The sequence below is a fragment of the Peromyscus leucopus genome, chromosome 17 (genome assembly GCF_004664715.2).
Source record: "Peromyscus leucopus breed LL Stock chromosome 17, UCI_PerLeu_2.1, whole genome shotgun sequence".
NCBI lineage: Eukaryota > Metazoa > Chordata > Mammalia > Rodentia > Cricetidae > Peromyscus > Peromyscus leucopus.
The window spans coordinates 54,220,382-54,244,568 of NC_051077.1; the positions used below are offsets into that span (position 1 = coordinate 54,220,382).

Below are 24,187 nucleotides of genomic sequence, written 5' to 3' on the forward strand. Positions count from 1 at the left end.
CGCCCCGCGGGAGGGAGGGAGGGTAGGAAGGAGCAGCATTTATTGAGTACCTACTGTGTGCATGGCTTATTGGAGAAGCCCTCCGAGGCTGTGAGTGAGGTAATATTTAATATTGAGGCTCATTTTACAAACAAAGGCGCTGAGAGCGCTTGGAGTTGCTTTGGACGGCACACAGCAACTCTGGTCCACCCATTCCTACTACGCGTCATTCATTAACTTATTCAGGCTGTTCTGGTGACGAAATCCAGCACTACGCAAGGGCTACATATCTACCCCATCCTCACATGACAATTTTTAGAGACTTACAACTCCCTGGCCTGGGCTCCGTTTCAACCTTTCATTGGGGACACAACCTGCCTAATTAGCCCCAGGCCTCCAGCCTCTCCTACCCCTGAAGCACCTCCAAGGAACTGGGACCCCCAGCCTGGGGACACTGCGGAGACACCGCCAGTGTGAGCATTTTCCTGTGGCTGGGGGTGAGGCCAGGTCAGTCCCAGCCTGCGGCTGCCCCATCTCTCACATCTACCGCGGCTCTGCCCCCAAAGGATGCTGGGTTCCGATGGCGAGCATGCACATTTAAACACCAGCTTTAGGGCCGGTGAGAGGGCTTACCCAGGCAAAGATGCCTGTGGCAAAGCCTAGGTTTGATCCACATGGTGGGAGGGAGGGGACCCTGTAGGGGTCCTTGAGTTTGCTGAGGCATGCGCACGCACGCTAACCTACAGTTATCAATTAAAACAATAAAGATCAAACCTGTGAGCTCGCTAGCGGCAGGGTGGTCATGGGAATCCTTATAGATGCCACACCCAGCTGGTCCATGACCTCGAGGTAGAACGGCCTGCATCTCCACGTGTGAACCCACAGGGACATTCACGTTCCCAGTGTCCTTGTTCTGCCCCAGGAGCCCGTGTGACATTCGGTCCTGAGTCACCTTCAGATTCTGGAGTTTGAGAATGGTAACAAAAGCACCAGACATTTAAAATGCACGTGTGTGTGTGTGTGTGTGTGTGTGTGTGTGTGTGTGTGCGCGCGCGCGCGTGCGCGCGCGCACAGCAGAGTGGGGTGCAAAGTGCTTGACCATCTGATCCAGCTCACCTGCCATTGACTGACCTTTGCTTGCTGCCAGTGCTGGCCTGGAACTCAAGATTTGGTGCGTCGGGACCCCGGGCACTTCCATCACAGGTGTGTGCCCCACAGTCGCCTGAATTCTCCACATGACTCAGTCATCTTCCCGTCTATGAAGTCACGGGAGACAAGTGTGGACTATCAGAGGAAAACTGTGCATGCGTGCGTGTGCGTGTGTGTGCGCGTGCGTGCGTGCGTGCGTGCGTGCGTGCGTGCGTGCGTGTGTGTGTGTGCGTGTGTGTATGTGTGTGTGTGTGTGTACCATTTATACACACCTCTCAATGTGTGGCCATGCTGGTTAGCTTTTTGTCTGCTTGACACAAACCTAGGAAGTGACAATGATCTTTTTTTTTTTTTTTTTTTTTTTTTTTGGTTTTTCGAGACAGGGTTTCTCTGTGTAGCTTTGCGCCTTTCCTGGAGCTCACTTGGTAGCCCAGGCTGGCCTCGAACTCACAGAGATCCGCCTGCCTCTGCCTCCCGAGTGCTGGGATTAAAGGCGTGCGCCACCACCGCCCGGCCATTGTGACAATGATCTTAAAGCAGAGCCTGCACCCGGCCGTCCTGTGGACGTGTCTGTGGGCATTTTCTTGATGACTGGCGTGGCACAACCCAGCTCACTGTGGGCAGCTCCACCCCTGGGCACGTGGTCCTGAGCTGCAGAAAGAGCCGAGCAGCCGCTTCACTCCCTGTGGCCTCCGCTTCAGTTCCTGCCTCCAGGTCGCTGCTTGAGCTCCTGGCCTAACTTCCCTTCACTGCGGACCTGCAAGTGAAATACAGAGCCCCCCCCACCCCCGGGTCCAATTGCTTTACCTCAGGGTGTTCATCACAATAAAATAGAGCCCAGAGCCTGAATCAGATTGCATGGGAATGGGTTTAGATCCAGAATGTTCCCCCAAAGGGTATAGTATGCAGCGATGTAAAAGAGTGCTTCCCGCCGGGATCCCAGCACTTCAGAGGCTAGCCTGGGCTCCCACGTTGGAAACGGAGAATTTGGCCATCACCAGTCTACCAACTCCCCCTTTAAGGGGCTGGGAGATGATTGACACTCTAGGAGGCGGACTTTAGTTGGAGGGAGGAGTCGCGCCAGCTCCCCTTCCCGGCCTCGGTGAAGACAGCAGCTTTGCTCTCCCGTGATGCTCTGCCGTGACATGGGCTGGCAATCTGTGACCTGGGTGACCCTGGCCCGAGACGCCAAGCCCGTGGGCCTGTGCAGCACCGCACGTGTCCCATCCGCCTCAGGGTGGCTGCTCTGCAGGATCCTCCAGCACCGCGGGGTTTTTCTTTCATTGTTTTTGGAGATAAGGTGGGATTGGGGTGTCTGCGCACACCGAGCCACGCCCTGCCCGCCACGTCCCCTCCGATTGGTCATTTTCTTGCCGTTTGCTCTTCCCGCTCCAAAGCCGCCTGGGGAGGCTTTCCTCCGGCCCGGCGCTGGACCCTGGGAAGGTCCCGGACGGGCTCCGCCCTTCGCCCCAAGCCAGGAACCCCGGGGATCTGGCGCCTCACACCGCTGCCAGGCAAGGTGTGGCCGCATACCTGGGCCAGGGGCGGGCGAGGGGCTGCGGCTGAGACCCAGGGAGGCGACGCTGCGGCCTCGGGGACGCTCGCTCGCCGCGGGGAAGGCACAGCCCAGGACAGCAGGGCGAGTCCCCACCGCGCGTGCGCGCGCGCGCACACACACACACACACACACACACACACACACACACACACACACACACACGATCTCTTGCTGAACCTGGGCCATCCTCCTGCCTCGGCACCCGGTGTTGGGATTGCAGAGCATCTTTTCATCAGGGTTCTGGGACTCAGGACTCCAGGCTTGTGAGACAAGCACTTTCCCGATGAGCTACTTCGCCAGCCCACGAGTGCCGCTCCTGCTTTTTTTTTTTTCTTTATTTTTATTCAATCTCACCAGGTAGCCCAGGCTAGCCTTAATGTCAACGTCCTCCTGCCTCAGCTTCCCGGGCACCGTGAAGGCATCTGGCCGCGCCCCAGCTAAGACTCGGCTCCTTCTCCTTCGTTTCCCACCCCCTCCTCCCCTCCCCGGCATCCCTCCCGGGCCCAGCCCCCATTCCCTGGCGCCCTGAGCTGTCAGCCTGGGCTCGCGCCCCCTGGCGTCCACTCGGGGTCCTGGGTCCCGGCTGGGGCCGCGCGGTGTTGCAGGAGGACGGCAGACAGCTGCGGAGGGAGGGGGGCTGCTGTGAGGGAGGGGGGCTGCTGTGAGGGAGGGGGGCCCACGGAGGAGATGGACGCGCGGCCCACCAGCCCTAGCAAGCCAGGCCTTGACTGGGTCTGACAAAACACCCACCCGCGGACCCAGCCTCCCGTCCGTCCCTGCACAGCCCTGTCTGCTGGGCTCCCAGGGTCTGGGCCGGGTCCCTGGCCTTTTAGACAGAGGCTGCCGGCCACAAAGCATAAGAGAAAATAGACAGCCAGCTACTTGGGAGCCTGAGGCAGGAGGATGACCGGTTTGAGGACAATGCAGACAACACAGCAAGTAGAGACCGCGTCAGCGGAGAAGTGCAGTGGGGGGAGGGGGGGACTCCTAGTCTGCAGCCGGGGCTCAGCCCCGCCACCCAGAGCACACTGAAGTAACAAAGAATATCTTCTGTTTTTGAGGCAGGTGCTCTGTGCAGGCCTGGCGGGCCTCTGCTGAGAGTGAACTTAAAACTAGGCCCGGCACTCGGGAGGCAGAGGCAGGTGGGTCTCTGAGTTCGAGGCCAGCCTGGGCTACAGAGTGAGATCCAGGACAGCCAGGGCTACACAGAGAAACCACATTCCCCATGTGCCCTGGTGGCCTTCTGTATCAGGTGTCCTCGAGTGCTCAGCTGCTGGGTTATCATCGGCTGCCTCCTTGTCTCTAGTGAGGTCATCAAGGCCACCTCAGCTGGCTGTTCTCCATGCTTGGTTCCCAGCTGTGGCATTACTTCGAGAGGCTCCATGGAAACCCAGTTGGAGGCGTGGGGTCTGGGTGTGTCTTCTCTCTGCTCCTTCCTGCTCACCTTTCTGGGCAGCCATGAACAGAGTTGCTCTGCCTAGACCGTCCTCAGACAGCGAAAGCCTGAACAGACCAGTCCTCCCTCCGACTGGAGGTGGACTCAGCTGGAAGTGCTCACAGCTCGGCTGGAAAACTGTGGCCCACAAGCATAGGACACTTGAGTGGCACACGCCTGCCTGTCCCCCAGCAGCCGGGCAGTGGGGGCAGATGGCTCAGGGGGTTGCCAGCGGGCCTGACCAAGTGATGAGGGCCGGACTGGGGAGGCCCAGACCTGGACTCTAGGGGTTGAGGTCTAAGTTCAGGATGCTGGACACAGGCTGCACTGATGGTTCTGGGGGTTCAGAGCCCCCCACTGTGGTCCCCGCTGGCAAGGGCTAGAGGAGTTGCTGGGGGGGTGAACTAAAGGCCACAGCGCTCCAGAGCTGCGGCCCCTCCCGATGCTGCGGCCTGTGGGACAGGTGGGCCGGGACTCTGGTAACGGGCCAGGCTGTCTCCTTGTCGTCACCCAGGCCGGTGGCCAGCAGAGCTGCCTTTGACCCCTGAGTCGCTGCTGCTGCCACACAGGCTGCTCTAGCCCAGCCCCCAAAAGAGGCTGTTTCTGCTCCATCATGGCTGGGTCGTCCAGGCCCAGACTTTCAGGCTGACTGTGCCACCCACAGGGCGCCCAGAAGAAGGCACCTTAGGGGAAAAGAAACCTAGGGCTGGAGAGGCTTCAAGTCTAAGAGAACTGGATGCTCTTGGAGAGGACCGGATCCACTCACCACTACCCTTCCAGGACTCCAGTTCCAGAGGATCTGACGCTCCTTTCTGGCCCCTATGGGCACAGCAGGTATGTGGTGCCCAGAGAAACATGCAGGCAAACACTAATACACATAATTTTTTTTTTTTTTTTTTTGGTTTTTCGAGACAGGGTTTCTCTGTGTAGCCTTGGCTGTCCTGGAACTCACTCTGTAGCCCAGGCTGGCCTCGAACTCACAGAGATCCACCTGCCTCTGCCTCCCGAGTGCTGGGATTAAAGGCGTGTGCCACCACCGCCCGGCTCACATAACATTTTTTTTAAAAATCTAAAAGAATAAATTCTAAAGACCTGAGACTACAAGCAGGGTGTGGTGGCTTACGCCCGTCACCAGCGCCCAGGATGTTAAACACAGAACTGCTGTTAAGTTCAGGGCCACAGAAAAAGGTGCTCACAACCAAGCCAGAAAACCCGAGTTCACTCTCTGGACTCACTGGAGGAAGAGGAAAGTCGTTGCTCCAAGATGCTCCGAGTGCAACACACATACAAAATAAGACAGAGCCCCAGCCCAGAGGGCCATCCTGTGTGGCTGAGCCGGTGGCTTCTGTCACCAGTGGAGGCTGTGGGGGGAAAGTGGGTCGTCTGCCTTGGAAGGACTAAGGCTGCAGAGACATGTCAGAGGCAGCTGGTCTTCATGGGGCTGTGGCTCTTGGCTTATTCTTGTGGCCCATGCGACCTACCCTGCTGAAGGCACCTGTGGAGGCCATGTGGTGGCAGCCTTGCTCCTGGACTCCAGATGGCCTGTGCCCCCAGCTCTGTCCCTACCTGGCACCCATCCCCGGAGCCTCCACAGCAGACCGCCTGGCCGGTGACAGAGCCTTGCCCATGCACCTCAAACAGGCCTGCTCTAGAGATGTGAGGCCAGAACCAACTGCTCTACAAAGCTGGTGCCGGTCTCACTGCCTGTGACGTGGGCAGCAGGAGGTACAAAGCCATGGCACCGGAGTCCCACCCCAGTCTTAGTCAGGGGCCATTGCTGTGATGAAACTCCATGACCAAAGCAAGTTGGGGAGGAAAGGGTTTATTTGGCTCACACTTCCACGTCACTGTCCATCACTGAAGGAAGTCAGGACAGGAGTTCACACACGGCAGGACCTGGAGGAGGAGCTGATGCAGAGGCCATGGAGGGTGCTGCTCACTGGTTTGCTCAGCTGCTTTCTTATGGAACCCAGGACCACCAGCCCAGGGATGGCACCACCCACAATGGGCTGGGCCCTCCCCCATTAATTAAGAAAATGCCCCACAGGCTTGCTACAGTCAGATCTTGTGGAGGCAGCTTCTCAGCTCAGGCTCCCTCCTCTCTCCTGCTGGAGGACTCCAACTCTTGTGTCAAGTTGACATAAAACTACCCAGCACACCTCAGCCTTTTTTTCATGTTAAATTCTCTCCAAGCAAGGTGGCTAGAGCATTTGGGAAGAGGGAACATAAATTAAGAAGGTGCCCATACTGGATTGGCCTGGTAAGACAGCAGCCGAGCAAGCCATGGGGGCAAGCCAGTAAGCGGCACCCCTCCTTGGCCTCCAGGCTCCTTCCTGCCTTGAGTAAACCCCTTTCTCAGGTTGTTTACAGCCAAGGTGTTTACACAGCACTAGAAACCCTAACTAAGTCATCAAGACCAAAATCTGACCCATCTGCTTTATTTGCTGCAGGTTTTGGGACAAGGATTCACTATGTAGCCCAGGCTGGCCTGGAACCCACACTGATCCTCCCGTCTCTGCAGCCTGAGTGCCAGGACGGAGGGGGTGGGCCGCTGTGCCAGCCCTGTGACCAGCACAAACAAGTTACAACAGAAGCCTTGCTCCCATCTGCGGTGCTGGGGATGGAAGCTGGGGTGTCTGTCGGTGTCTCCCTCAGGAGCGGTGTCCGGCGTTCAGCACTGGGCACACAGCGAGGAACTGTTGTCCCCAGGGTGCCCTGCGGCATGGGCTAGAACTCCACCTTGCAGGCGGGGAAGGCCTCGTCCTGCATGGACACCATGCTGCCGCTGCCCAGCACCCTGATGCCCAGCGCCTGGTGCTGCTCATGCGTCTCCTCATACCACCTGTGCATCACGGCGGAGTCGAAGGTGGGGATCAGTGTGACCTGGGGCAGAGCAGGCAGACAGGTGACGCCCCCTCTGATGGCCTGTCTCCCCTCCAGCACCCAAGGACCTTCCTCGTAACCGGGTACTGCCACACGGCCCGGGCTGGCCTGCCCCTCCCCACGCACCTGTGACAGAGCAGCGCTGTTGCCAGGCTATAGCGCCACAGACCCCTTGGGCTGCGGCCTCCTCTGCACTCTGCCATGGGGCCTGTGTCCCCACGTCCCCAAACCCGACAGTGCACACACAGGGCGGCCTGGCCGTCTGCTCGGCATGTGGTGTGAGCACAGCCTGAGCCTCCAGGTCCCTGCCCCACAGATCTGGGAAGCATCCCCCCCTTTGGTGACACTTCTCAGCTGCAGGACACCACCTGTCCCCAGAGCTGTCCCGCGGTGGACACAGCATCTCAGCCCCGTGCACTGGGGTCCCAGGACCCCGGGGTCCACCCACCTGCAGGTCAAGGTCCCACCGCTGCTTGCCAGCCAGCAGGGCATCCAACACGGCGCGCAGGCCCTCCTCCTGGCGCTGGCCCTGCCCACTGATGACGTAGCAGAGTGCGCGCACCCGCAGGAAGAAGTCCTGGTCCAGGTGGCCTGCGCCGCCCCCCGGCAGGTAAGCCAGGTCCAGGTAGACAGGGGAGCCGGCAGCAGACGCGAGGCGGCTGTTAGGCCCTGTGGGGGATGCATGGGTTGGTGGTGGAAATGCGGCAGCTGCGGGCATCTCTGTGGTAGACGGCCATCACCCCCCACCAGGGGCAGACACCCCAGGTCCCCGTCCGGTGTTCACAGGGGCCACAGAGACCAGTGCTCAGGGAGCAGGCTCAGCCGCAGCCCGGGAGAACCCGGTGTGCGGAACCAAGAGTGCTCACAAAGCCGGTCACGCGGCAAGTGCTGGAGACTCAGCCCTGTCCCCACTCCCAGGTGAGAGGGAGCCAGGGCAGCAGGGGAGCTGAGGGCCCCAGGACAAGACCCACAGCAGCCTCCGTGCCGTGGAGAACAAGGTAAGCAAGTGGACGACCAATCCAGGCCGGCTTGGCACCGGCACAGCGAGTGAAGGCTGGGACTTGGGGCCGACCTGGTGCGGACACTGGGGTACGGCACGGAGCCGAGGTCTGCAGAGGGTCTCCCTGGCAGCAGGAGACACAAGAACCTACAAATGCCATCCCTGCCTGGCTCTGGCATAACCGAGCTGGCGCCATGGTGAGCTGTGCACCGTCCCTCAGGGGTGTGGGCCTGTCTCCAGTGGGGTCGCCCGGGAGGCTGTGGGAGGTGTGTCCCTGGGTGTCGCCTGGGTAGACAGAGCTATCAAGTCCCCCTGGTCACTTAATCTTTCCTGCAGGTACCTGTCAGTGTGGAAACTTCTGCAACAAGGTTCCAGGACCGATCTGTAACCTGGGCCCAAGCAGGCCTCAGGGCAGCACTGCCTGAGGCCGGACCCTGCTGGGCACAGGCCCGAGAGTGGTCTCGGTGCCACCCGGCCTGGAGGTGGGCAGGGCTCATGGCCCTGGTGCTGCCCTTGGAATCCACATTCAAAGCCAAGCCCAGTTTACCTGTCAGATCAGCATTCAGGAGACCGAGGCAGGGGGATCGCTTCCAGTTCTAGGTCAGCCTAGGCTACATTCCAAACCCCTCTCAGTTTGTCTCTGAGATAGGGGCTGTCTCGATACGTAGCCCAGGCTGGTCTCAGACTCCTAAGGATCCCCCTGTCTCTGCCTCCCGAGTGCTGCACCACCACCGCCTGACAAAAGCTAAGAGGACAGACACCCCGGGCCTCTCAGCCTCTGCAGGGAGAAGGGACCAGCACGAGGCCATCTCAAAACACAAACAAAGTCGGGCGGTGGTGGCGCACGCCTTTAATCCCAGCACTCAGGAGGCAGAGGCAGGTGGATCTCTGAGTTCGAGGCCAGCCTGGTCTACAGAGTGAGATCCAGGACAGGCTCCAAAACTACACAGAGAAACCCTATCTCGGGGAAAAAAAAAAAAACAACAACCCACAAACAAGACAAAATACGGACAAACAAGAAAGCCCATGCCATGGGCTGCAGAGATGGCTCAGAGGTTAAGAGCACTGGCTGTTCTTCCAGAGGTCCTGAGTTCAATTCCCAGCACCCACATGGTGGCTCACAACCATCTGTAATGAGATCTGGCGCCCTCTTCTGACATGCAGACAGAACACTGTATACATAATAAATAAATAAATCTCTAAAAAAAAAAAAAAGAAAGCCCACACCTGCCCAGGACCTGGCTGGACTTCCTAGAAAGCAGCATGCTCAGACCGGAAGCCTCTCCGAAGGCTCTAAGAGGCAGGGCAGGCCTGTCATGCTCGACTCGCTGGGCCAAAGTGGGAGGAGAGGGACTCACCCGAGGAGAGCCTCGTGGCAGAGGCCACTTTGGAGACCGTCTTGGGCACCGAGGGCTTCCTGGAGAGGGGCACGCGGCCCGGCTTCTCTGCGGGCTCACTGCGGGCGCTGAGCGGCCGGGCCCGGTCCCCTGCGGGGCCCTTGGTTTTCACAGCTAAGGATGCGGCTCTGGGGGTGGCAGAGGCAGAGCTCGGCCTCCCAGGGGCCTTGCGGCTGCGACTAGGATTGGCGGGGTTGGGGGGCTGCCTGGCTCGGGGCGGCAGCGCTTCGGGGTCCACCATGCAGATGCCGGGCGCGTCGGGCAGCGGTGGCGGCACACGGGGCGTGGGCGGCGGGTCCCTGGCTGCACTCTCGCTGCCCGCCTCGTCGTCGGAGTCCGCGGCCGGCACCGGGTCAGAGTCAGACAGCGTGGGCAGGGACTCGCTCACCGACGTGGGCGGCGTCTCGGGCGGCCGCTCCTGAGACCGGGCGCTGCTGTCGGAGCTGCCTGGAGACGCGGGAGGGGGCGGCTTGCGGTGCGCGAACTCACAGGGCGACACGAGGCACAGGTCCACATCGTGCGGGGATGTGGAGCGGCGCGCAAGGCGCAGGGGGAGGCTGAGCCCCGCGTCGCCGGCGGCGGGCAGCACCTGCTCGAAGGACACCGACAGCGACTCGTCTACCTCGGTGGAGTGCGGCGAGCCCAGCTCGGCGGGCAGCGAGGGCGTGGTCAGCGTGGGCGTGGTGGCCGTGGGCGTGGTGGCCGAGGGGGAGGCGTCCGCGGCAGGCTCGGGGCGCAGCGGGCTGAGCGACAGGCGCTCGGGGCTGCTGCCAGTTGCGGTGGGAGGTGGGGACCGCGCTGGGGACAGGGTCGGGGAGGGGGCAGGTGGCCGCTCGGGCTCCACGCTGCTCCCCGCTTCCCCTGGGCACTTGGGCACAGGGGCTGCAGGCGGCCCCGCCGGACCCGGGGCTCGAGGCCCGTTCTGGGCCGTGCGAGGCTTCGTGTTGGTGACGGCGGGCCCGGAGCGGCGCGTGTCGCGGACTGTAGGCCGCGTGGGCCCGGGTCGGGGGTCTTTCTTCGGGTCACGCGCGGGCGGAGCAGGCTCCCTCCGCACGGTGCTCCTGCTGGTGGAGCCGCTGCCGGCGCTGCGGACCTGCTCTTTGCGGGAGCTGTCCCGGGAGGCCAGGCTGTCCTGGCTGTCGGCCCTGGCGGGCGCATCCAGGTCGCGCGCGGTGACCACGGGCCGCCGCAGGCACGGCAGGTGCTGCAGGCGCTGCAGCCCGTCCAGCAGGCGTGCGGGCGGCGTGCGGCCGGGGAACAGCACGCGCACCACTTTGTCGCCGGGTGCCGCAGGCTGCCACACCAGCAGCGCGCAGGCGGGTGCGGCGGGGTCCCCGGGCGGCGGGTGCAGCACGAAGAGCTCCAGGCGGCCGACCCCCAGCTTCTCAAACAGGACGGTGGGCTGTGTGGGCTGCGAGCCTCGCTGCAGGGGCAGCGGCGCGATGCCCAGGCTCCGCAGCAGGCCCCGGGCGCACACCGCCTCGTCCTCGCCGCCGCGCAGCCGGGACGCCGCTTCGCGTGCGTTCAGGAACACGACGCCCAGGGCGGGCGACAGCAGCCGCCGCAGCCTCTCCTCGCGCTCTCCCTGCGGCCCCGCGGCCGCCTCTCGCTCCGCCAATTTGCGGCGCAGCAGGCTATTGAGGCCAGGCAGGCTGTCGGCCCCCGCGTGGGTCACCAGCACGGCGTCCACGCGGTCCAGGTGCCGCACCAGCTTCCAGAAGGTCGACTTGGGGTTGGAGCCGCCGTTGACCAGCACGGTGAAGCCGTTGACCGCGAAGAAGGCGGCGTCGCCCAGGCCGCCCGGGAACACGTAGCAGCAGGGCCGCGCCAGGCGCAGGAAGCCCCCCGCGGCCGGCGGCTCCAGCAGCTCGAAGGGCGAGGGCGGCTCCAGCGACTCGGCCACGTACTCCAGAAAGGCCCGCAGACCCTCGGAGGGCGGCAGCCGCGCGGGGGGGTTCAGTCGCAGCTGCAGCCCGGGCAAGGGGCCCAACTGCGCCCAGTCCCCGAAAGTCGGGCAGGACACGGTGAGGGCCGGGGGGGCCGTGGGCGCCGAGGCCAGCGCGTCCTGGACCTGTAGGGCCACCCGGACCTGAGGACCTGTGCGCTCACCAATCCCCAACCCGCCGCTAGGCGGCCCACACCCGCCCGCCCGGCTCGCCCCCCTGGCGCCCCTGGCCCGCCGTCCCGCGCCCGCCCGCTCCCCGCACTCCACTGCGCAGTTGAGGGTCAGCGCCCTTTTCCCACCCCAGAGCAGTGCGAGGGGACAGCGAGGGGATCCCGGGGCTCGGCTCACCTCTTTGTCCTCCAGCACCTGCAGGAAGTGCTGCGCGGAGAACCCCCCGGACTGCAGCAGCAGCTCCCCGGTCTCCTCCAGGCAGGGGCCGGCCAGCACCAGCAGCTTGTGAGGGGCGGGGTCCATCAGGAGGTTCCGGAGCTGTGGGTGAGGGTGAAGAGCCTGGTGAGCAGCGCCCAGGCCAGGCCTCGGCTCTGAACTCACACCCGAGTCTGACTGCTGCGGCTGTGGAGGAACTGAGAGGCTGCAGGGTGGGCGGAGCCCCCGTCCCCGAGGTTCCCCTCCCCTGCTCCAGCTGACATCGCCGGCCTAGCAGACCCACCTAGGTATCATTTTAAAGGCAAGGCCCCTCTATGAAAGTACAAGTCAGCCCCCCTCCATGGGAAGAGGCCTGCGACACCATTCCCGATGAAAAACTGCTGAAAGACCCCAGCGGTGATCCCAGGGCTGTCTGGCCTCCACTGACTTGAAAGGGGAGGCCGGTGCAGGCCAAAGTCCAGGCTCCCAGCACCTCAGACAGCTCCTGGGTCAGGCTGCAGGACCCACACACAGGGCTCCAGCTAGACACAGCACATCATCCCCTCCCCCAAGGCTCCAGCCTTCCACGCACACGAGAGAGGAAGCTGGGGCGGTGTGAGGGTGGACAGGGCAGATCCCCAGGTCGCCTGCTCCTCCTTCCTACCTCATCGCACAGGGACTTGTCTGAAGGGTTCAGCAGGACCAGCGTCTCCAGGGTCTCTCCACGGTGGTGCAGGCTCCGCTGGCCTGTGGGATGACAGGTCCAGGCCCTGGCTCGGCATCAGGCCGGCCTGATCCTGCCACCATCCTGCCAAATCCTGCCACCAAGGGACTCAAGCCCCAGGACCCACACGGGGGCTCCAGGCCCCCATAGAGCTGTGAGCCAAGACGAGGGCACATGGAGACCTAAGGACGCCCGGGGCCTCGAGCAGGGACAAGAGTCAAGGCCCAGTGCCACCCTCGCAGCTCAGCCCAGCCCCAGCCAAGAGGCTCGGTAAGGCTGGGAAGAACAGGAGAGCGGCTTCAGTCGGCAGCGGGAGGAGGTGTCACTGCCCAGAGGGGCTTTCCCGGGCTGTGCAGGTCACACAGCACACTGCATTTCCAGCTCCGTCTCCACCCCACCAGGGGTCAGGAAGCCACTGTGACTGGAAGGGACAATTAGATGGACACTTCCTTCCCCTCCAGCAGCTGTAAGTGGTGACTCAACCTCCTGGCCAGGAGCTGAGCTACAAGTAATACCCACAAAGTGGCCAGTGGCTGCTCTGGCCACCCTGGGATCCCCGGGGGAGCTGGCCTGCACCCCATCTCTGCTTCCCTATCGACTGAGAGCACCCTGCAGGTTCTCGGCCCCAAGGCCCTCCCCAGAGATGCTGCTTACTCTCACGCCTGGGCCCTGCTCCTACTGTCCCAGCTGAGGCAGATCTCCGGGTCAGGGGAGCAGTGCACAGGCCGCGGTGATGCCCACCCCATGCCCGGCATATAGCTGTCACTCAGCACCTTGGCATCAGTGAGTGGGCAGGAATACCGGGGAGGCGGACGGGACAGGTCACCTTTCACAATGCTGGAGAATGTGGCCGAGTGCCGGGACACAAAGGCCTTGAGCTGCTCATCCAGGCTGCAGACGGTGGGGTCCACATCCTCCCAGGAGCGGACACCTGCAGGCAGGAGACAGAGCTCAGCTCCAGTGCCCTGCTGCCCGCCTGCTCTGGCTCCCGCAGCTTGGATCCTGGGCAGGCAGAGCCAAGGGACTCGGGTAGGCCTCAGCCTTGACTGACTGGAGGCCTGGCTGGCCATCTGCTCGAGACTCCCTGCTTTCCTGCTAGGATCCTGAACTTTGGGGATTTCGTGTGTGCACACGTGAAGGTCAGAGGTCCACCCTGGGTCATCCGCATCTTCTGCATCTTATGTTGGGGACAGAATCTTCACCTGGTGAGGCTGACTGGCCTGTGCCTCTCCAGAGCTGGGCTTACAGGCCAAGCCCAGCTTTGATGGGCGTCTCAGGTTCTCAGCACCTTACCCACTCAGCACTGGATCTGGGGCAGCAGTCTCCCACAAGGAAAAGCTGGATGTCACTCCAAACAGCTCGCATCAGCCTGACTACAGGGATGCGAGCACAGTCTGCACACACCTGCTCTCCTGGAAAGCTCCCACGTTTCCCTGAGGGGCAGGGTCTGTCACTATGACCCCTCCCTTCAGACAGGCCTCCCTCTAAGCCAGCGGCTCTCAACCTTCCTAATCCTGCGACCCTTTAACACAGGGTGTGGTGGCGCCCAACCATAAAGTATTTTGTTGATACTTCACAACAGTAGTTTTGCTACTGTTACCAATGGTAAAAATCTGATATGGGACCCCCATGCAAGAGTCCATCGACCCCCAGAGGAGTCGAGACGCACAAGCTGAGACCAACACCTGCTTGCCATGCAGGCCCGGCCTGTGATGAGCGACCACACCTAGGGTCACTTTTCAGACCACGCGCTCAGATGGGCGGTCTGCGTCCCTCTGGGTATTTTGTTTTCTGAGACAGGATCTCATGCAGTCCAGGATGGGCGCAGATTCCCTACGGTGCTTCTAGCTGAGGGAACCCGTGTCCTGCCTCCATCTCGGGTGAAGCTGGGTCTCAAGCACGCCGGACAACACTCTCCCCCGGAACCCCAGCTCTTGTTTGTGAGAGAGCTGCCTTGTTTGTGAGAGGCCGGCCTGGAACTTGCAGTGCTCCTCCGGCCTCAGCTCCCGAGTGCATGGGTGAGCGGCGTGCATCGCACTGGCTGCCCCGTTACCGGAGATGCAGCCCCGCCCGGTGCGCTGTGACAGGTGCGCCTGAGTCAGCCCCCTCGTGCCAGGCTGCCCCGGGGCGGCCGCGCCACCCACGCCTCAATTAGCAGCGGGGAAAGCAGGCCCCGGGGCGCCGCGGCGCGTGCGAGCCCGGCGAGGGGCGGGGCCAGAAGAGGAAGGCCGCACCCCGCCGGAACCCCGGAGCCGGGGACGCGGCGCCCACCCGGGCCCCAGGCCGCCCCCGGAGCCCAGCACCCCCAGAATCGGACGCCCCCTCTACCGCGCCCCACGCGGGCCCAGTGACCCGCGCCGTCACGTTGAGCCCAAGCGACACCAGGCACGCGCGGACCCCGCCGCCCGCCCGGACTCCGGCCCCGCCCGGAACGTTGCGTCCGGGGACCCCGCACCCGCCCGGACCCCGGCCGCGCCCGGAACCTTGTGTCCGGGGACCCCGCACCCACCCGGACCCCGGCCGCGCCCGGAACCTTGCGTCCGGGACCCCGCGCCCCCGCGCCCCCCGGCCGCCGCCCGGGCCCCGCGGACCCCACCTCGTTCCAGCTCCGCCAGGACGTAGGCCAGCAGCCCCGGGCAGCCGCACTCGCCGCCCACCACCAGCAGCAGCAGCGAGCTCGGCGCCGCTGCAGCCTCGGGCGCCGCCATCACCGCCGCCATCTTCGCGCCGCCCCGACGCCCCGCCCCCGCTGGCCACGCCCCTCCGGGAGCGTACCGGAAGCGCCGGAGACCCTGGCCGGAAGCGCCCCCTCCTCTCCGCCCCGTCCACGCCCTACGGGCCCTGGGGACCCTGGAGGGGGACCGGAGCCGAGCGGCGGGGACACCGGGCAGAACCTCAGTCATTCATTCACTCACTCACTCATTCATTCACTCACTCACTCATTCATCCATTCATTCACTCACTCATTCGCTCACTCATTCACTCACTCATTCATTCACTCACTCATTCATTCACTCACTCACTCATTCACTCAGTCACTCACTCACCATCACTCACTCATCACTCACTCACACATCACTCACTCACTCACACATCACTCATTCATTCATTCACTCACTCATTCACTCACTCACACATCACTCACTCACTCACACATCACTCACTCATTCACTCACTCACTCATTCATTCACTCACTCACTCACACATCACTCATTCACTCACTCACTCACACATCACTCACTCACTCACTCACTCATTCATCCATTCACTCACTCACTCACTCACTCATTCACTCACTCATTCACTCACTCACTCACTCATTCATTCACTCACTCACTCATTCACTCACTCACTCATTCACTCACTCACTCACTCACTCATTCACTCATTCACTCACTCACACATCACTCACTCACTCACTCACTCACTCACTCATTCACCGACACCTCTGGAGTCCCCACCCCCGGGAACCGGTCCCATCCCAGTTGTCCGCCCGGAGCCGGGTCTGCGGGGCACCGCCGGCTTCCCCGGTTAGGATCCGGCGGACAGGGCTCTGGGGGACGAGTAGGAGTTTGCGGGCGGCCAGGACCAGGCGGGGCGGGCGGTGCAGCCTGGAGGCTCCGGCACCCCGGGGAGGCTGCGGCCGGGGGATCGGGAGCTCACACTCAGCCTCGACCGCCCACCCTGGCGGCCCTGCTTCGCCCACTCCCTGCTCGGGAGCAGAGGCAGGGGGATCTCTGTGAGTTCGAGGCCGGCCTGGGCCACAGAGTGAGATCCAGGACAGCCTGGTCTACACAGAAAAACCCTGTCTCGAAAAACCAAAAAAAAAAGCCAGTCTGAGGTCCCTAGGACGACTGTGGCTTATAATAAATTTCAGTTTTACTCAATTATTGAAAAAAAATAGCCAAATGAATGGAAACACATGAACTATGAACCAAAGGTTGAGGGGCCCCCAGCTGGATCAGGCCCTCTGAATAGGTGAGACAGTTGATTGGGTTGATCTGTTTGGGAGGCAATTAGGCAGTGGTACCGGGTCCTGTGCTCATTGCATGAGTTGGCTGTTTGAAACCTGGAGCTTATGCAGGGACGCTTGGCTCAGTCTGGGAGGAGGGGACTCGACCTGCCTGGACTGAGTCTACCAGGTTGATTGCAGTCCTCAGGGGAGGCTTTGCCCTGGAGGAGGTGGGAATGGGGGGTAGGCTGGGGGTAAGGGGAGGGTGTGGAGGGGAGAGAACAGGGGAACCCGTGGGTGATATGTAGAACTGAATGGTATTGTAAAATAAAAAATATATATCACAAAAAAAAAAATAAAATTTAAAAAAAAAAAAAAAAAGCCAGTCTGGAGTGCGGGGACCCCAGGCTGTCACTCAACCCCTGAGCCACGCCCCTGCGCCGTCCTGGGACCCCAGGCTGTCACTCAACCCCTGAGCCGCGCCCCCAGCGCCGTCCTGGGACCCCAGGCTGTCACTCAACCCCTGAGCCACGCCCCCAGCGCCGTCCTGGGACCCCAGGCTGTCACTCAACCCCTGAGCCACGCCCCCAGCCCCGTCCTGGGGGACCCCAGGCTGTCACTCTACCCCTGAGCCACGCCCCCAGTGCCGTCCTGGGACCCCAGGCTGTCACTCTACCCCTGAGCCACGCCCCCAGCGCCGTCCTGGGGACCCCAGGCTGTCACTCAAGCCCCGAGCCACGCCCCCAGCGCCGTCCTGGGACCCCAGGCTGTCACTCTACCCCTGAGCCACGCCCCCAGCCCCTCCCTGGTTTTAGGCGTCCATAGACCAGGTCCCCGGGATGCGCTCTTCCCGCCTCCGTCTTCCCAAGACCGGCCCAGCCGTCACCCTTTGACAGCGACCCCAGTTTTCCTGACCCCCCAGCAGCTCTGCGGTCCCCCATCCCACGCTGCGCCTCCGTCCGGTCCCCGCCCGCCTCCTGCGCCCCCTGCCGTCCGCTGGGGGCGTTGCCGGCGAGTCTAGGCCACGCCCCCTCCATCGGCACCGCTCGGGCGTTGCGGGAACCCACGGCCTTGGCCGGCCCGGCCGCCCACAGGTTCCCCGGCTCCCGGGCACCGTGTGCCCGTCGGTTCCTGAGCTCAGGCTCTCCATGTCCCCCAGAAGTCCGGGGCTTGGCAGGGCCCTGGGTCTTGGGCACGCATCTTGAACATCCTGTAAGGTTTGCAAACATCACCGTATCCCGGCTCCTGATACAGGTGTAAAAGTCTGATTGCTCTCAATAAAACTGTCACAGGCTCGGGCTTGCTGTGGCCAACCAGCCTGCGTTAATTCCTCCTGGCCTTAGCAGGTGACCGCAGTCCAGAAAGTGCGGGCGCTTCTTCCAGGGCGTCTCTCCCCTAACAGGCCGGTCCAGCCGGTGCTTTCCCACAGCGCAGTCGGATCTTCTTCCCCACCGTCCCCGCTCCGTTATGCCCCCCCCCCCACTGTAATGGTTGACTGCTCCTCCTGGGTGTGGACTCAGATCCAGGGAGTGTTAAGTTGCGGAGTTACATGCGCAGGCACCAGACAGAGTCTGTATCTCAGGCGAGGGTACAGTGACCCACCTGCGAGGGACAAAGGACCATTGTTTTGTCTGGGGGGCGGGTTCGAGGCAGGATTTCTCTGTCTAGAAACTGCAACTGTCCAGGAGTGCTGTCCCAGAACTCACTGTGTAGCCCAGGCTGTCCCAGAACTCACAGAGATCCTCCTGCCTCTGCCTCTGCTTCTCGAGTGCTGGGATTAAAGGCGTGCGCCACCACCGCCCGGCCGAGATGGAGTTTTAAAATAATTGGGGGAGGGGGCAGGGGGCACAGGCCACATCTGTCACAGCTGGGCAAGCAGAGGTCGGGAAGACTTCCAGGAGTCAGTTCCCTCCTTTCAAAAGTGAGTCCTGGGGATGGAACACAGGCTGCCAGGCTGGGCGACACACAGGTCTCCACAGAGCCATCCTGCCAGCCCGCCACGTGCACCTTCCTCAGTTTAATTACATTTTATGTGTAAGGGCTTTTGTCTAGAGTGTGTCTGTACCAAGGTGTGCCCGGTGCCCGAGTCGGTCCCCTGGAACTGTAGTCAGTTGTGAGCTCATGTCAGTGATGGGAATTGAACCTGGGTCGCAGCCAGTGCTCCTACCACTGAGCCATCTCTCCAGCCTCCATTAGGATTTTTCTGTAGGAGGAAACTTGGTGACATCTCAGATTCTGTGACGTCATGACTCACGGCACGTCAGATTCGCAGTCCTCGTGTCTCAGTCTCCAGGGTGCAGGGTGGCTGGGATGTCACACACTGAGTAAATAGACCGTGTGTGTGTGTGTGTGTGTGTGTGTGTGTGTGTGTGTGTGCGCGTGTCTGTGTGTGTGTGTGCGTGTGTGTCTGTGTGCGCGCGCGCGTCTATGTGTGTGTGTGTCTGTGTGTGTGTGTCTGTGTGTGTCTGTGTGTCTGTGTGTGTGTGGTGTGTGTGTCTGTATCTGTGTGTCTGTGTGTCTGTGTGTGTGTGGTGTGTGTGTCTGTATCTGTGTGTCTGTGTGTGTGTGGTGTGTGTGTGTGTGTGTGTGTCTGTATCTGTGTGTCTGTGTGTCTGTGTGTGTGTGTGTCTGTGTGTGTGCTCTTGAGTGCTCGCTGGCCCCCAAGGTCCATTCCCTTATGTGGCCACTTCCTTATGCCTGACTAAAACTTCAAGATCCAACTATCAAAACACCAAGGTCCAGCAATCAAAATTCCGTATTTGGCTACACGGCTAACCTGTCCAGTCAGGACTTACCAGCTCACACTAGCACAGACTCCCCTTTTTTCTCCCTAAAAAGCCGCATCTGCAGAGGCTCCTGCTGCTGTCTTTGTGGGATCAGGAGGCACCCCCCCTTCACCTGTCCCTCTGGGGGTAATAAATCTCCTTTGGGTCGAGAATATGGTGTCTGGGTGTGTTCTGTGCCAACGCCAGGCCCCTTCACACATGGCCCTGTGCCCCATCCTTGAAAGGTCTTTTGCAGACAAGAGAAACCCGGGGACCAGACAGCATGCCTGAGGGCATTTTGGGGTCTGAGGGCTGGGTGCGGAATCCTCCCCAGCTCTGAAAGGTGCAGGGACTGGAGTGAGTAGGGAAGGGACAGCTCTGCCTGGTGACTGAGGGACCAAAGCAAGGCGGCCTGAGACCCCAGATTAGCCAGGTGCATGGGGGAAGGACAGAGGCAGAGTCAGCAGCCTCGCAGTCCAGAACCCTGACAGCCTTCGATGACGAAGCCCGAGGTCCTACCAACAGGTGTTCCTGATGGGATTCGTCACAGCCCCCAAGAGTAGAGCCCAGTGGAGCAGGAGGTGTGTTAGACTGGAGTCTGGGGGCTGGAGAGATGGCTCAGAGGTTAGGAACACTGGCTGCTCTTCTAGAGGTCCTGAGTTCAATTCCTAGCAACCACATGGTGGCTCACAGTCATCTGCAAGGAGATCTGGCGCCCTCTTCTGGTGTGCAGGCAGAACACTGTATACACAATAAATAAATAAATCTAAAAAAAAAAAAAAAGGCTGGAGCCTGCCGCCACGCAGGGAGGCCAACGTGGACATCTGCAGAACAGACAGTCCCAGCACCCTGCCTCTAGCTGTGGGTCCTGGGCCTTGGAGACTTGGAATTCACGCCAAGGCCAGGCCCAAGGTTAAGGCCTGTGGGTACCGACTTCTTCCTCATTCCTCTGTATCTCCATTTCCTACCCGGTGCCCTCTCAGAGTATTCGCTGCACCCCAGGATCTGCCCTGCATCTTTCCGAGTGTCTCTACCCACGCCCCCACTTCAGCAGCCTGCAGAACGCAGGCACGGAGCAGCGCGTTGCAGCAGAGGGAGGCGCGTGTCCCGGCCTGCCCAGTGCACACAGTCATATGCTGCTTATTTCGGGAGGCTGTAAGCGGCCGGCATCCTCCTGCCTCAGTTTCTCCTTTGTAAGCCTGTGGGCCCAGGAGTGTTAGCGGTTTCGTCCGACGGTTGGGGAAACTGAGGCGCCACACTGAGATCAATGGGAGCGGGAGGCGGACACAGGTCCAGACAGGTCCGGCTCTGCCCTGCAGCGGAGCCGAGGGAGGCTCGCGCCACCTAGGGGCCGCGAGCAGACACACAGCAGATAGTGTCGCCGGTCTCCAGGAAAAGCACAGAGACCCAGGGACACAATTCTTTGAAGAAACAGCTACATCGGCCGGCGGGTGGCACACTCCTGCATCCCAAGAATCAGGAACCTGAGGCAGGGGAATTACAGTGAGCTAGAGGCTGGCCTTGGCTGCACAAATCCTGTCTCAACAAACAGGAAAATAAATTGATTACAGATTTTTAAAAAACCGATGGAGCTAGAGAGATAGCTCAGCAACTAAGAGCACTGACTGGGGTTCGATTCCCAGCACCCACAGGATGGCTCACGACCATTTAACTCCAGCCCCAGGGACGCGACGCCGTCTTCCGGCCTCCGCGGTCACGCACGCCTGCAGGAAAAACACCCCCACACCCAAAGTAAGAACTAATATAACAATTGTTTAAAGAATGGATAGATGATGTAAAATGAGAAAGGAAGAAGAGAAAGATCGCTGGAGCCAGGCGGCGGCGGCGCACGCCTTTAATCCCAGCACTCGGGAGGCAGAGCCAGGCGGATCTCTGTGAGTTCAAGGCCAGCCTGGTCTACAGAGCGACATCCAGGACAGGCACCAAAACTACATAGATTAACCCTGTCTCGACAAGCCAAAAAAAAAAAAAAAAAAGGAAGGAAGGAAGGAAGGTCGCTGGATTCCCACCACGCCTACCACTACCAGCATGCCCCGCGCTCAGAGGCTCTGTCGTAGATCCGGGGGAACTTGTAAAAGCTCGTCGCGCTGCCTGCTGGGAATTGTAGTCTGCGTGAGAGGTGGGGCGTAGACATACTGACCTGTAGCCAATAAAGAAGCTGAGATCTCAGAGCGCTAGGATAGGCATCCAATGGACGCACGGCACGCGGAAGGGCGGGACTTCCGCCAGGGACTCCATGGTGAGAGCCTGCGCGGAAAGAGACACTTCCTTTTGCGACAGGCGGCGGAGGAGCACGGACCGCCATGAAGGCCTCGGGCACGGTAAGCGGCCGCGGGGCGGAGGGGGGCGCGGCGGGGGCCGCGGGGCCGCGCGGGGGAGCTGTGCGCCGGGGGTGGGGGGCGCGCGCGGCCGCCGGGACCTGCGTGCAGGCCCCGGGCCGCGCCCCGGGAGTCGCGGGCCCCTCGCGGCAACATGGCGGCCGCCGCGTGCTCGGCCGCCGCGGAGGCGCGGGTGGCGGGGCCGGAGCCGTCGGGGTCCGCGGGCGAGCCGTCGGGGGCCGCGCTCCTCGGCCCGGGCGGCGGCCTGGCTCAGCGGCGCACGCCCGGGAGAGCAGAAGCGGAAAGCTGGGGCAGGAGGATGGCCGCGAGTTCCAGGGTAGAGGGAAACCCTGCCCCCCCCCCAAGAAAGAAAGCAGACGTGGCTGTTCAGTCTGATGGTTGGTGTTCGGGAGGACGCCCCCCGTTTCTGAGCAGCCCGGGGTCCTTCGCCGCGCGCGGCCCCTCCAGCCCTGCGGCCGCGAGGTCGGTGCTGCGCGCGCAGTCCTCGGCGGTGGGGGCTCAGGTCAGGAGTTGAGTCGTCCCTGGCTGTGTCCAAGTCGGAGGACGAACTCGGCCTCCTGTGTCGGAGCTGGGCTCGGGCGCTGGGGAAACTGAGGCGGCTCCATCGCCGGGCCCGTGCGCCCTGGGCGGCTCCACCCGGCTGCCGGGTGTGCTCAGGAAAGGCCCAGCCCGTGGGGTGAGAGCCAGGCTCCGGTCCCCTGTCTTTCAGCTCCGGGAGTACAAGGTGGTGGGGCGCTGTCTGCCCACCCCCAAGTGCCACACGCCACCCCTGTACCGGATGCGCATCTTCGCCCCCAACCACGTGGTGGCCAAGTCCCGCTTCTGGTACTTCGTGTCGCAGCTGAAGAAGATGAAGAAGTCCTCGGGGGAGATCGTGTACTGCGGGCAGGTGCGGCCTGGGCCCGCGGGGTGCAGCCCCGGACCCCAGCCGAGCCAGGGCGGCGCGCTCACTGTCCTCCTGTCCCCAGGTGTTTGAGAAGTCGCCGCTGCGCGTGAAGAACTTCGGCATCTGGCTGCGCTATGACTCCCGCAGCGGCACACACAACATGTACCGAGAGTACCGGGACCTGACCACCGCGGGCGCCGTCACACAGTGCTGTGAGTCCTCACCCACCCACCCCGGCACCCAACCCAAGAACTGCCGCTGCCTGTCGCGGCCGTTTAAACAGTGGTGCGCACAGCAAAGGGGCTTCGTCGCCTTTGGGGGGCTGTGCGGTGCCCCCCAGAGTGAATCAGGAGGTTCTACAGTCCTGGGGGCAGGCGCCGCAGGGGTGCCCGGGGCTGACTTGTTTCTCCCACAGACCGAGACATGGGTGCCCGGCACCGAGCCCGCGCACACTCCATCCAGATCATGAAGGTGGAAGAGATTGCTGCGGGCAAGTGCCGCCGGCCGGCCGTCAAGCAGTTCCACGTGAGTGACCCCAGAGGGGCTGACGCAGGGCCGTGGGGGGTGTTCCGCCTGGTTGAGCCCTGGACATTCATCCCCTCCCTCTCCGCAGGACTCCAAGATCAAGTTCCCGTTGCCACATCGTGTGTTGCGGCGCCAGCACAAGCCTCGCTTCACCACCAAGAGGCCTAACACGTTCTTCTAGACCCGGAGATCCACTGAATAAAACGCAGAGAGTCTTGCCTGGCGCTTTGTTTCTGTCCCGGGGGATGGGGGGGGGTGGCCTAGACACGGCTGTCCCTACAGGCCTTTCTGTAACCACCCAGCAGCTTCCTGCCAGACGCAGGTTGTGTGGGACGAGGCCCGTGTGTGACATTGAGAGGTGGCTGTTTCTGAGGTCTCCAGGGTGCTGGCTCAGGCCCGAGAATTCCAAGCACGAATTAATCCACCTGGTTGAAAGCCCCTTATCCTCCTGGCGCTAAACCTCTGCCGCTGGGAATGGGGCCAGCCAAGCCCCAGCAGCCTGCACCCCCAGGCTGCCCTAGAGGACCGGAGAGTGGCACTTCTCTCAAGCCGTTGACTAGGCTGGTGGGGAGGGAACATGGAGGGAGCAGTGGGTTCCTTTGGTCATGTGTGGCCAGCACATCCTGTCCTGGCTGGATTCTGACCGATCGTGCCAGCCACGCTAAGGCAGCTGCCCTCACAGGCCTCCTGCCGGGTGGTAGAGATGTGGAAGGCAGTGTTAAAAGTGCCACCCTCTGGGGTGCTTTGTGAGACCCTGTCAAAGCAAATAGGGCCTGAGGGCTGGAGATGTTTAACTTAGGAGGCCAGAAGATGGCCTCTGCTCCCTGGAGAAGTTAGAAATTCGTGGGCCCCTTCCCCAAGAGCAGCCAGTTTTATGGTCACGAGTCATCCTACCGACCAAAAAGAGTCAAGATCTTACTCTACTCACCCCAGTTGGCAAGGATGAGCTGCCATCTCCACCTTGGGAGGGGTGTCATGGTTCACAGCTCTCTGGACAAGGGAATTCTGGCCACACCCAGTGCTGGAGTTGATGCTTTGGGCATGGAGCTGCCGCAGCTCCTGCAGAGGACCTGAGTCGGTCTCAAGCAGCTGTGTTAGGTCCACATCTGTCACTCCAGCCCCAGGGGATCCAGTGACTCTAACCTACAGGCACCCGCATTCATGTGCACCCACAGGTCACCTGTAGACACATAGTTTCGGTGTTTGTTACAGGTAGCAGGGGCCGGCCTGGCCTCCTTCTGAATGGGCTTTAAGAAGACACC

The 24,187-nt window shown here is 61.8% G+C and overlaps 2 protein-coding genes and 1 non-coding gene across 4 annotated transcripts; 2 read left to right on the forward strand and 1 right to left on the reverse strand.

Annotated features, from left to right (window-relative positions):
- Positions 1–6,543: 6,543 nt before the first annotated feature.
- Positions 6,544–15,165, reverse strand: Map1s (microtubule associated protein 1S). 2 transcript variants are annotated; one of them, XM_028862590.2, is made up of 7 exons: positions 15,033–15,165; positions 13,263–13,367; positions 12,377–12,459; positions 11,695–11,835; positions 9,363–11,472; positions 7,453–7,673; positions 6,544–7,004 (listed from the first exon to the last, which is right to left on the reverse strand). In XM_028862590.2, the coding sequence occupies exons 1-7, from the start codon at positions 15,154–15,156 to the stop codon at positions 6,849–6,851; spliced, it is 2,940 nt and encodes a 979-aa protein (XP_028718423.1). In that variant the 5' UTR covers positions 15,157–15,165; the 3' UTR covers positions 6,544–6,848. The 2 variants fall into 2 exon arrangements, with proteins under 2 accessions (XP_028718423.1, XP_037067735.1); XM_037211840.1 differs by lacking the exon at positions 15,033–15,165 and having other exon boundaries at positions 13,263–14,672.
- A 6,223-nt stretch (positions 15,166–21,388) lies between these two features.
- Positions 21,389–23,143, forward strand: Rpl18a (ribosomal protein L18a). Its single transcript, XM_028862569.2, has 5 exons — positions 21,389–21,496; positions 22,224–22,403; positions 22,483–22,612; positions 22,816–22,925; positions 23,014–23,143. Exons 1-5 carry the CDS (start codon positions 21,479–21,481, stop codon positions 23,104–23,106), a joined length of 531 nt encoding a protein of 176 aa, XP_028718402.1. The 5' UTR covers positions 21,389–21,478; the 3' UTR covers positions 23,107–23,143.
- On the forward strand, positions 22,634–22,764 carry LOC114687960. Its single transcript, XR_003733739.1, has one exon. It is a non-coding gene; the product is annotated as a small nucleolar RNA SNORA68 (small nucleolar RNA).
- Positions 23,144–24,187: the final 1,044 nt, after the last annotated feature.

Coding starts and splice junctions, on each gene's coding strand:
- Map1s (XM_037211840.1), bottom strand. CDS start 13,506: ATGGCCAGCCAGGCCTCCAGTCAGTCAAGGCTGAGGCCTACCCGAGTC. Junction 11,836..12,376: donor ACAAGTCCCTGTGCGATGAG/GTAGGAAGGAGG, acceptor CCTCACCCACAG/CTCCGGAACCTCCTGATGGA. Junction 7,005..7,452: donor GGTGGGACCTTGACCTGCAG/GTGGGTGGACCC, acceptor GCTCTGCCCCAG/GTCACACTGATCCCCACCTT.
- Rpl18a (XM_028862569.2), top strand. Junction 22,404..22,482: donor AGATCGTGTACTGCGGGCAG/GTGCGGCCTGGG, acceptor TCCTGTCCCCAG/GTGTTTGAGAAGTCGCCGCT. Junction 22,926..23,013: donor CGGCCGTCAAGCAGTTCCAC/GTGAGTGACCCC, acceptor CCCTCTCCGCAG/GACTCCAAGATCAAGTTCCC.